Source organism: Triticum dicoccoides, chromosome 6B, assembly GCF_002162155.2.
Source record: "Triticum dicoccoides isolate Atlit2015 ecotype Zavitan chromosome 6B, WEW_v2.0, whole genome shotgun sequence".
Classification (NCBI taxonomy): Eukaryota; Viridiplantae; Streptophyta; class Magnoliopsida; order Poales; family Poaceae; genus Triticum; species Triticum dicoccoides.
In genome coordinates, this window is record NC_041391.1 from 447,814,256 (window position 1) to 447,827,162 (window position 12,907).

The window sequence follows — 12,907 nt, forward strand, 5'->3', positions numbered from 1 at the left end:
CTATTCCGGTCGCCGGTGCAACTGTAGTCGTCGGCGACTGGTGGAAGATCGTCCGAGTCGTCGGACGAGGAGCCGTCATCGACGAAGGAGGAGGAGACGATGATGAGGCCCTTGAGGCGCCGGACGGCCCGGTCCTGCTGCTGCTTGAGCGTCGCCAGCTGAGCCGCCTCCGTCGCCTTCTCTCTTGCCTCGTGCTCGGACTGCTTGATAGCTAGCCCGAGAGCCTTCACATTCTTCAGGCAGAGCCGCCGAGCGTTTGTCTCTGTCGTCGTAAGCAACCGGCGGTAGACCCACGCGAGGAGCCGCTCGTCCTCATCGGGCTCCGTGGGAAACCACGGCGGCAACGATAGAGCTCTCCGTCGCGTCCCTCCCCCTTGCCCGCTCTGACTTCGGCGTGTGTGTCCGGACCGGCGGGCCGGGCACAAGCACCCACCGCTGCCCCTCGTGGGGAGCAGCAGGCGGCGGGGCCAAGGGACGGCGTGGGGAAGGCGCGGACTGCGCAGCCCGCATGGTGCCATGCGCGGGCCGGGAGGAGCCAGGGTCGGCTTCCTCGCTGCAGCGGCAGGGGGAGGTGAGGCCGATCCGGAACTGCCACCCGTGTCCACCTTACAATGCAGAGGGCTAGGTCCTCGTCGGAGTCGGAGGAGGAGCGGCTGCCGACGCTTGACATGGTCGTCACGGTAATCAGAGTGGTCGGAGTGACCAGAGTGGATCAAATCGGAGAGAAGAAGAAGAGATGGATCGAGAGCGAAGTGAGGTAGGGTTTCCGGATTGGGAATATTTGTTGGGACGGAGTAGGGTCAGGGTGGGCCGGATCGACATGACCGACATGCCGGGCGTAGAAAAAACATGACCGATCAATGACCGGGGGAGCCATCTGGACGCTTGAGACCAATTTGAAACGCCCTGACGTACATGCTCTAAGCTGGTCGGCTAGAGCCTAGATGCGCATTGACGGTGACGCCTTTCTTTTCCGCCCATCCTTTTCTTCCGATTCGGCGACGTATGGATACACTGGACGGCGATGGCACGCCACCGCGCGCCAACGAGCATGATGGGAGCGGAGGACGATGGATGGATCGGTGCCTGCACGGGCCTACCGATCGATTCGCTTGTGATCCTTAATTTTCTCTTGCGATCTATCATGTCGGCGTGCCTCGTGTTGTCGGCCGAGTCCCTCCACCTGAGAGCGTTTCGCGCGAGCCCGGTGACACGTGAACGTAGTAGCGGTAGCAGGTAGGCGCCTGGCTTAGTTTAAGTTTTGCGTGCCACGCCTTGCCTCGTCGAATTGCTCCGCTGCTGCCACCGTGTCTCGCGCTGATGTATCGCAGTCATGCTGGGCTGCGTTCTCGAAAGAACCGACGTGCTGCGGCAATTGTGGGGGAACCCGTCGCACGTACTCCCTCCGTTTTTTTTTGGAAAATGTTTAAAATCAGTCGGATGATTTCCTGGTTTGTCAACCGCGTCGGGCGCCGTCTGATCGCGTGCGATCGTGTGGCGCCGAGCGCGCGCGGAGTGCCTCTGTCCATGACGTGAGTTGGCCTGCGTAGTTACGTTAACATTTTTTTTGAAATTGTTAACTTTTTTGAGGGTAGCCCACCTATCGTAGCTGCTCGCCTAAAAAGGTCTAGGCTGCTCGCCTAAAAAGGTCCGTGGTACTGGGACTGTTTCTCTTTTTCTTTTTTTTACCTTTACAGCACACGTAGTGCTTTGCCACATAGCTACTTATATGATGCTACAAATAATCTCAAAATATGATATGTTCAAAAAGACGAAAATCTCGGGATGAAACACGCAGCAAGCACCAACAAGGATTCCCCCACTATTAACGTTGGTCGTGGATGTTTGTTGTATTTGGTACTAGCAATCTCAAGGAGCCATCGTTGCATCACAGCATTTGCCGAGCAGCCGGGTTGTCGTCGTAGAATCGTCGAAGCACCCATGCCATCGTCATCACAGCACCGCCACGGCCGGGAAGCATGTCGTCGCAACATCGTTGTTGTCGTCGAAGCACGGCACCGCAACATCGTCGTGACCATTTTGAAGCATGTCACTGTCGCGGGCGGTTGCAGCATCGCCACGGTTGTCGAAGCACCCATCATGGTCGTCGAAGCACAGCGTCGCAACATCATCGAAGCATTCGGGTTGCCATCGTAGCATCACCGTGGATGTTGAAGCACCCGTCACGGCCGTCGAAGCACGCAGTCGCAACATCATTGAAGTAGCCAAGTTGTCGTCGAAGCACACTGCGACCGCCAAAAACATGTCGTGGCAACAAAATCGAAGCAGTCGGGCTGCTGTCGCATCATCGCCGCGGTCGCCGAAGCACATCACCGCAACCATCGAAGCATATCGTCGCAACATCATTGAAGTAGCCAGGCTGTCGTCAAAGCACACTGCCACCGCCAAAAACACACCGTCGCAACAACATCGAAGCAGTCGGGCTGCTGTCGCATCATCACCGCGGCCATCAAAGCATGTCGTCGCAACATCATTGAAGTAGCTAGGCTGCCGTCAAAGCACGCTGCGACCGTCCAAAGCATGTCGTCGCAACAACATCGAAGCGGTCTAGTTGCCGTTACATCATCGCTGCGGCCGCCGAAGCACATCATCGGCGCGCCACCGCCTCAGCCATCAAAGCATATCATTGCAACATCGTTGAAGCAGTTCGGCTTCTGTCGCAGCACGACTTTGAAGCAGTGGGGCCACCGTCACTTTTGATGTGACCGCAGTTCATGCATATGGACGTTGATAACAGGGTATGATCGGAGAGCAGCGTTAGAGTGGACGAGCTCGCCTGCTCCTCTTATATGTACCAATGGAAGAAAGGCGCGTGGGGACAGCAATAAAGGCCGAAGAAAATACTGGCTTGAGGGAACAGGACACATGCAGCTGTGGGCCCATGTGTTTGGGCAGACGTACTGAATCTTTACCGTCACCGTACGTTGCCGTGTACGTTTGGTACAGCACTGCAAGATGAAGATTGGCATTATTAACTCGTTATTAATCCAGACAAAAAACTCGTTATTTGATGCAAATATTGTGCCGTCATGCTACTAGTACTGCTAGTATCCCAAGCAACGAGCTCATATACATATCGACTCCCCTGTGGCAGGAACTGAACTTCACATGTGTTTTTCGTTTTGAAAATTCATTTCACGAGATCAATATTTCTTAATTTCCCATGTCACAAAAACAAATGTACCTGCATTTTCTTAGGCACCCGAAAAAAAAACAAGAAATATCGTTGTATACATGTTATGTACAAAAAAAGAATTGCCATTATCCATGTCAAAAACTACCCCCTCTGTAAAAAAAATATAAGATCATCTAGATCACTATATGATTGATCTAAACGATTCTATCTTCTTTACGGAGGGAGTATATAAAAAGTGGACATAAATAAATCACAAAGCAAATTTGCTATGGCAAAACATAGGTGTCAATAAATTTGCCATGGTGTGTTTGCAAATTTGTCATGGTAAGCTCAATAAAAAATGATGTGGATAAGAAATTTGTCATGTGTAGGGAAGTGTAAGAAAATTCGTACAAGTGACATGGCAAAGTTTTTTATGAAAATGCCATGTCACGTGTTACTAGATTATTATTTTTCTTAAATTTTCCATGTTGCAAATGAGTGTGGCGATAAGCCGGACGAGTGCGTCTACTCATGTCATCTAGTTCAGTGATACAACTTAGAATGCGAGTGGTATTTTGACGATATGCTACGTGCTGGCCTGGCAGGTCCATCACCGGCGATAGTAATAGTTTATATTTGCCCGTCTTACTCGCACATATGACGCTTTAATATTGGCATCGACGTATACCCCAATGTGAATCCCGACACTAGCGTGCTCAAGCCAGGACGAGCGCTCCTATGAATATTTGGATGGGTTTCTCACTATAGTTTGAAACTTGCTTTTATTATTATTATTATTATTATTATTATTATTATTATTATTATTATTATTATTATTATTATTATTTTCCTTTGTTTCTCTTTACATTTTTTTCCAGCTTTACTATTCTTTTGGGTAAAAACTACACGAGCTAAAAATATGAGTGTTCACATACATCAGAAATGTTTGCGGATATAACAAAAGTTCATGTGCATTACAAAAAAAAGTGTGGTAAAAAATGTTCATCATGTTAAAAGATTATCGTATATTAAAAAAATCATCTTGTATTTAAAATCCTGTTTGCCGTGCACTAAAAATAATATTCATAGCATAATTCAAACATGTTCATCATGTGATATAAGAATACCCATCATGCATTAACACTCTTTATGGTTACATGAATTTTTTCTGAAATTGTGAACACTTTTTAAAAAGTGTTCATCCTGTATTATAAAATACTCATCAGAAAATTTTAAAACTGTTCCTCATGTATTAAAAAAATCATTGTGTTTGCCAAAATTGCCATAATATAATTCAAAAACTTTAACCATATATTGAAAAGTGTTCATTTTGTATTAAAAATGTTCAACATGTATTTAAAAAATATTAACCGTGTATTGAAATGTGCATGATACATATCTTTAAAAAACATAGTGTACGAAAATATATCCGCTGTGCATTTTAAAAAATAATCATTATGCATTAAAAGTTTATTATTTGTGTGCTATAATGTGTCCGGACACAGACGTGCAACTTCAGTTGCTCAGCCAGACGACTTGTTGCACATCAATAAAATTAAACTCAAAATAGATACGAATCAATCAAACGGAAAAGATTCTTATAATTCTTCACGTAAAATAATGGCATAAGAGTTGGATAGACATTGTTAATTATTTTCTGGTTAGAATTAGTAAATAATGTTGTAAAGTACACGAGAATATTTTCACAACGATGAAGATTTGTTCCTGTTAAATGGAGAATTTGTTTTCAGAATGGTTTACGAAGCATTGAACCATCAATAGAAAAAAGAACAATACAAATCATACTTCCGCCATTCATTCATAATGAATTAATGATATATCCAACTCAAAAAAAGAATAATGATACATGCAATCCAGTTTCAAGCTGATGCATCAATGGAGACTTCATATATGCTTCACGCTCGTCACCTTTTTTCTGTTTTTGAGCAAACTCACGCACGCTCGTCACCTACGTGAGAAACTTTCCTTGTGGGCAAACGGTACTTGATGGCATGAGTAACCTGTACCGGGATGGTCTCACATGGCCTTGTACTGTGCAATTGGCCCCATGACTCCTAACATTAATAGTATACTCCTGCTAGTTCAGATCCACAGATGAAACATGCAGCGGAGATAAAGTGTGCAGGCGAGGACGAGCGCTCCCTGCAATTTTCGGGTATGATCGTATATAATTTGTGTTGCATGACCCAAAAACTTCATTGGAGAAAAAACTTAAACCAGTACCGATGGCCTCAACCCATCGTGATGCGTGGAAAAGCAATGCCCCACAGCTGAGCACACCCACGTGAAGGGAAAAGGCTGAGCAAAGCTGAGTTACTTAGCGCGGATCGTACGGCTGTAGACGCATGCTGGTGAACGGATCGGGTAGCTAGCGAACCGGCTGATTTTCTTAACGCGTATCAGCCGGATGACGCGTAGCATCCGCCTTTTTTTTTGGTACTCCCTCCGTTCTTTTAAATATTATATATATATTTTAAGATTTAAATTAAAACTACATACAAAGCAAAATAAGTAAATGTACACATAAAAAGCAAAATAAGTGAATGTACACATAAAATTATGTCTATATATGCGCGTAGGTAGTTTTTATTGAAATATCTAAAAAGACTTATATTTAGAAACGAAGGAAGTGCTGCGTATTAGAGTGTGATGCATGATTTTTATTTTTATTTTATATTTTTCGAAATTGTCTAATGATGCATCATTACGGCATTTTCGATGCTGACCCGTAAATTTGCTTCGGCATCCGTTCGTGGACAGAAAAACCAGTCCGCGGACTAGGGGAGCCGACTATCCAATGCTATCATGTATATGTCCGGCAGTAAAGAGCTATTTAAAATTCAAATAAAAATCTGATCCATAGCCCGTGCCGATCACACCAGCGCCAGATCACACGCCTGATCACAACCAGAAAAAAGCAAGTATACTTAAGTTTTTTACATGCTCGATCTCGATCACAAAAGAATTCCAGTCCGGCGGTCCGTGCACAAAATTGAGATTTTCTGCCCTGCCGGACCTGCAATCCGAGGCTTCTCCACACTCAAGGTGGCGCCACCGCTGCCGCGTACGCAGCCTCCTCCTCCTCCTTGTCGCCGCCTTCAACTCATATTTCTGCAGCTGCAACATCTTGTAGCGGACAACTTGCACGATAATTCTTGCCTCGGCATCCAAAGACTCCACCTTCAAAGACAACATCTTAGCGTCTGGACGGTGGGCGACACCATCTGCGCTCTGCGATCCTAGCTGCGACCTCCACCACGTCCGCGACTAGCACGCCCACCGTCACATACGCCATCAGCACGCCCTCCACCGACCTTCCACTTCTTCACGAGTGTTGCCTCCTTTACGACATTCGCTTTGACAGCGGCGATTTTGCCGCGTCGCCGAGTTGATCTTTCGGGCGAGGGTGATGCTCGGATCCTCCTACACCTTCACCACCTCCATCTCCGATGAGTCCTAGTCCGGTTCCATGCGTCGGCGGCAGCATCGAAGAAGAAAGTGGGAGAAAAGGGCGGGAAATGGGTGGAGAGCGATGGGATGGAAGGGAAGTGCGGGATGTTGGTGCAGAAACAGTGCGGGATACGACAAAAGGGTGGAGTCCGCCTTTTTTTGGGTGGGCCATGGGAGTAAGAGTCTACAAGACCATGTTGGTTGGCTTTCACGGTCCGGACCACACAATCCGGACGTCTTCACTCATCATATGAGATATGAAACGTGGTCTATACAGATACGGAGGCCGTGGCCATAAACACATAGTCGACATAATATGATCTTCATAGTTTAATTTAATTTTGTCATTTGCTTCAACTTTGTAGGAGCACTTTAAGCTTAAATTGGTCTAAAGAAATGCATGAATCAACACAATAACGTAATGATGACTATATTCAATGGACAAAATGCACCGCTTGCATATAATTAGCAACTAAGGATAAACATTGTCACTATTCAAGCGACATTACTACTCGGTATTACCTAAACTATTCGGTGGTCGGCGTCATCTAGTCATTGTCGCCCTCCTCCTCCTCCTCCTCCTTCTCCTTTGAGAGACCGTCGAAGTAGGCGCAGGGGTCGGACTCACGAGCAGGAGCTACTAGCTGCCGCTACTCCTCATTATTGGTGAGTGCGGGGTTGTACTCTTGAAGGATGTGCTTCTTGTGGCAGCTTTGAGGGAAGAGGGCTGCATCACAGTGTCGATCGGTTTCTCAGGCTCCGACACCGGCTCCGGCTTGGTCTCGACGGGGATGGTGTCATTCACCGGGACGAGGAGAACAATGGGGTCGGCGTCCTCCACCTCCTTCACTCGAAGGAGGAGATGGGATTCCCTGCGGCCATCATGGACGCCACGGGAAGCGCGGGATCCCCCACGGCCACCAGATCCATGATTGAACAACCTGAATTCTCTATATTGATTGTTATTCTGGCAATCAGGGTCATACGACGACGCTGTTATAGTTGCTCTTAGGGCTGAAAAATTGTCAAGGCATGTTAGCCGTTCAAGATTGAGTCACTTTCTGACTTGACTCGAGATCGATTCCAAAAAAATGAGCCATGTTTGTGCTGGCTCAAATTGTACGAGTTGAGCTGAATCTAGGCCAACTCACTCGAACTCGATTCGTTTGCAGCCTCGTCATGTGTGTTTGCCTCCACTAGTCATCCATGACGCGTCATGGCACGCATTATATATGCACAAAACAGTTTAGAAACTAGGGAAGAACTCTGAGTTGGTCGGTCGTGCGCTCGCACGCGGCTATGGGAACCACACACATTCATTTTAACCTTATCCTCAACAAGTCCACAAGTTTGCCGTCTCCTTTCTTCTCTGCCCCTTCCGCGTGCACCCACGGACGGCGCCTCCAGATTGCAGTATCGTTATTGTCGTCGTTTGCCGATTGCAACTTCCTTGCACCCTGATCACAACCTTTTGCGATGCCGGACAACAAATTCTATCGTTGGTTTCAGCTTTTGAACCTACGGTTCGAGCATTTGACAGTGACGGCATGGCAGCTGCTCTCGCGAGTTTCGGCTTCCCTCTCTGACCGTTCCAGCATATGCTCTCGCCCGTTCCAGCATCAACCAATACGGTCCCACATCGCCAAATTGTTATCCCCGGCCTCGTCGGAAGTGGCTCCAGCTCATGGTTGCCACGGTAGGGGCTGGAGGGAGCGGGCGACAACACTGAGCGTTCACGCGGGGAGAAGGAGCGAACAGACCGAGCATTTTTCATGGATTGGACGGTTGGGGGAGGGCACATCCGCAGCGGCCTGCCCAAATTTCGGCCTAAAAACTATCGAGAGATAATCCCTTGCATAAACATGTCGTGCAGGTGTGTTTTTCCTTGTCGTGCAAATGCAAACTGAAACAACTCTCACATTTTTCAGGTATCGCATCAAGCAGCAAGTCCCTCTTTCCGAAAACGAAAGTACAACGAGTTTATCAGCCTAACTCCCCAAATCTGAACTTCTCCAGATCTTCCCAAAATGTGAGGCTCGGCAAAATACCACCATCAGCTTCCTGATTCATTCATCCGAAAAGGCTTGATTTGTTTCGTAACTGCAGGCATTTTAAAAGACCTGAGAAGGTAAATAAGAAACATTAAGGTTCGATCAATACTGGAAGACAGGTTTCCTATTTAAGTGGCAACAGATGCCATTATGTGATAAACCCGCCACCCCATCATTGCTACTCTTGCTACCAGTTCAAACACCTTAGTGACACTAGAAGACATGTTTTCTTGCAATAACGCCTACAACACAGAAGGAGCACATTTTCGACGCCACTGTCACATCCATTTTTTTCAGCGAAGGACAGATCGAGGGTTTCAGTTTTCAACCTCAAGAAAACACGCTATTGCTTTCGGGTTCCATATAAACACAAAGTACAAAAATTGCTACCTACTATAGTATGATATGACTACAGAATCAAAATGAGAAGCGAGTTACCATGCTGAATTGCTCCTTTTAATTCCAAATGCCGTGACGGCAGCAGAAAATTACCCCACGATAAACTGTTTTTGACTTGACTTTGAGGTGCAAACCAAAATACAAAACTACCAGCTATCTAATTCATTGTCTATCCATCCTTAAGTAATTTAACAAATATCTTTTCCAGAAGTAATGAGCAACATGCACCAATAGTCGCATGGATTAATTATATGAAGTAGGAGTGAGTAAACACTACAATTACAGGGAGACTTACATTGCTCTCAAGTATAACTCTTCCTGCAACGAAGAAAAATACACGCCTGCCAGTTATCCTATTTGTGATGCCCGCCACTACCTCTCCCCTGTGAGTGCTGGCCTCCCTGTTGTTGTGGCCTTCTTCCAGAGAAGGACGAGCTCCCCTGATTAAACTGCCCAGAATTGAATTGCATAGGACGCTGACCACCACCTCCATGCGATGATGGTAGGCGCCCATATCCCTGAGCATTAGGCAACCCAGGGTGCGGCAGCCCTTGGTCCCCGGCCAAGTACCCAAGATTACCAAAGTTCCCCTGCCCCATCCCCAGTTCAGATGTTGGACCAAATGGAGGATTTACTTGTGGTCCACCAAAAGGCATTTGATTTACAGGAATTCCGCTCTGCGGAATAAACTGTGTTGGGGTCATGGGTATTCCATTGAAGAATCCACCAAAATTCTGATTCTGGTAATGTTGCTGGTATTGATTGGATCCACTGAGTATGTTCTGCATAATATTAGCTGCAAGAGCAGCTCCGTTAATTCCCATGTTCGGGTACATAGAAGGTGGAAACCCACGAGGCCAAACATTTGGCTGCTGTGGTAAGAACTGCTGTGATGGGTTAGGGAAGCAGCCACCTTTCTGGTCTGCAAACTGAATGGCTGATGCCATAGCAGGATTCACTGTGACTGGTGGTGTCATTATTGGTACACTCGTACGTGAACGTCCTGACTTATCAGCAACAGGAGCCATATCTGAGCGATAAATACGGTGTTTTGATTGGTGAGCTGGTGTTGCTACATCATGGGTCCTAGGTATACCCTTATGGAATCCAGCATCTCTGGGCTGCTTCCTCTTCTTATCACCAGAACGCTTCTTAGAGTCAAGTTGCCTATCAGTCTGCCCTTTTGCCAGCCGTAATGATCTTTTGTACTCAGCCTCCTTCTCGTCATCAGAGAATTCAGGATCATCTGTTTGGTCCTCAATATTATCTCCTGATCCATCATAGCCTTTGGTGTATAGCTCCTTCACATTTAAGATATGATTTGCAAATTCCATAACAAAAGAGACAGCAGTTCCAGCACTAATCCCAGAAGGGACTTCTTCCACAGAGTTATACCGCACGAGATAGTATGGGCTTTTTACTGGTCCAAATAATTCCTCAACAATACCAAGTGGTGTCCTGCTTTCAGTTATCCAGAGTATAGAACCCTCATTCAGGGGATTGTGTTGCACTGACCCTTCAACAATCACTCTCTCACCCATGATCTAGTGTGACAGCAAACAGTCAAGATATGGACCGCACAGGAAATACACTGTGTATTATCTAAAAAGAGGAAATATAAATGTGCATTTCATTTACTCTATGACTAAATGAGAAGCCCTGTCTATCAATAAAAATCTCAAGCACCATACGGGAGAAGTATGCAAATACAAAAATTCCATTAAAAAATGGTACTAGATAATAGTTGCGATGCAGGAAATATGTAAACACTGTCATCCAGAATCCCAAAACCCTACTGATACGGTCAAATTATCATAGCGCATACAAATACAAGTCCAACAGATTTCTAGCTTTACCGAAAAAGGGTTTCCCCCCGCTTTATATTATAAAGCAACAGATTTCTAGCTTTTCCAGGCAAATAATCTATACATACACAAAATGGGAGGTAGCTGGCTGAATGTTCACCAGATGTGAAATAAAAAAGAAGTGCTAATAGATTTTTGTTCAAAATAAATGAGAATAAGACTTTAGATGAAAAGTCAAGTTCAACATAAGACTTACAGATGAAATTGTTCCCACTGGGAGTGCCTTATGATGTGGTTCCAGCTGGACTTCGATCTTCGGCACTGGAGGAAGGATCTGCAAGGTATGACATATCGATATTATAATAGGCATGCTAACAACTTATTTTGTAAACATACTGGATCATACCATTAAGTGTACTCTTGTATTATATCTACGGTTTTTAGCAATTGATTATACAAGTTGTAGCAACAAATCAACAATTGAGCATAAACTTCTACAACACCGTAGATATAACAAATCAACAAGTTAACACACTGTATAAACAATTGAACATAAACTTCTAATCAACTGTTGATTTAGCTGGAGTACTTAGCACACTGGATAAACAATTGTTGAAATGGCTGCAAGCTCTTGTATTAGGAGTACTATTTTGTACTATTAAAATATATTCATCATCTAATAGAGCTTGATTGCAAAGTCAATTGTGCTGATTAGACGAACTGTAACTCGCTAGCAAATGATTCACACTCAACTACTACTACATGAAAAAAATGAACAAGATACATCTCAATACCTCTGCTTCATGTTTGGAGTTGATATGACCCTTTGATGCTTCCTCCTCCTCCTCCTCCTCCTCCTCATCATCATCATCATTGATTCCAACCATCAATTTGCCCTCCTCAATGAGGGCTGCCATGTCACCGACACCACAATGGTTATTGGCCCTCTGCTCTTCCTCATCACTGCTCGACGACGCTTCACTTGACTCCTCCTCCTCCTCCTCCTCCTCCTCACTACTCGAAGTAGCCTCCCCTGATTCCCCATCTTCCTCCTCGGCCTCGCTCTCCTCCTTCCCCTTGCTTCCTCCATTCTCCGTTTCCACTTTCGCTGAGACTTCAGAATTCATCTCAGCATCAACGGAAGCCTCGCCGTTGCTCTGGTCCTCCCCCTTACTTCCTCCACCTTCCACTTCCTCTTTCATCTCAGCACGAACAGCAGCTTCGTCTTTGCTCCCCTCCTCCCCCTTCCCCCCTCCATCTTTCAGTACCTCTTTCGCCAGAACCTCAGAATCCATCTCAGTGTAAATAGCAGCTAGCGCGCGTGCTGGGAGAGGCGAACGCGATGGCGGTACCGGCGGAGCTGGGCGGTGGTGCCGGGGGTGTGTAGCGAGGGCACCGCGCCGCCGGGGTCGACGGGAGCGCAAGGGGCGAGGCGGAAGGCGCGACGGAGTGTGATAGTGGCTCGGGGTGGGGCTCGAGGCAAAGCCGCAAAGGAGGGTTCAGGACTGCGGGGTGCCTATGTGGGGGTTTTGGGCTAGGGTTTTGTTGCGGGATTCGCCACGGCGACCGGGGAGCAAAGGAGACGAGGCTTCGAGCGACCGGTTATAAAAAATCAAAGATGTCTCAAAACAGCCTCAAATATCCAGATTGTCCGGCGTCTTTTATATCCGGCCTAAATCTAAAATGGATATTGGGGCCCGGGCATGCCCGGGCGCGTCCATCTGACATGCTTGGCCCATCATCGACCCCACAGCTGTCCCACAAAATCTCCAATCCGACTTCCAGCTCCGAACCCTAGCTCACTCCACTCGCCTCTCTCGCTCCATCCTGTCCTCTCCCCTCCCGCATTTTGATCCAATCAAGAGCAATGTCGAGCTCCGGCAACTACCCGGGCTCCGCCCTCGACTACGATGAGGAGTTGGCCCTCCGCATTGCCTTGGAGCGGTCCAACACCAGGGGCAGCTCCGGATTTGCAGCATCGTCGTAACTCCCACACTGGCGCAGCACGGACGCCGGAGCTGGACCCTCCCGGCTGGCGCTCA

General features: G+C 46.8%; 1 protein-coding gene across 1 annotated transcript; it reads right to left on the bottom strand.

The window, feature by feature from the left end:
• Positions 1 to 8,445: 8,445 nt before the first annotated feature.
• LOC119325646 (H/ACA ribonucleoprotein complex non-core subunit NAF1-like) lies at positions 8,446 to 12,472 on the bottom strand. The gene is made up of 4 exons (XM_037599371.1): positions 11,660 to 12,472; positions 11,122 to 11,199; positions 9,356 to 10,604; positions 8,446 to 8,730 (listed from the first exon to the last, which is right to left on the bottom strand). Exons 1-3 carry the CDS (start codon positions 12,158 to 12,160, stop codon positions 9,414 to 9,416), a joined length of 1,770 nt encoding a protein of 589 aa, XP_037455268.1. The 5' UTR covers positions 12,161 to 12,472; the 3' UTR covers positions 8,446 to 8,730; positions 9,356 to 9,413.
• Between the last annotated feature and the right edge of the window lie 435 nt (positions 12,473 to 12,907).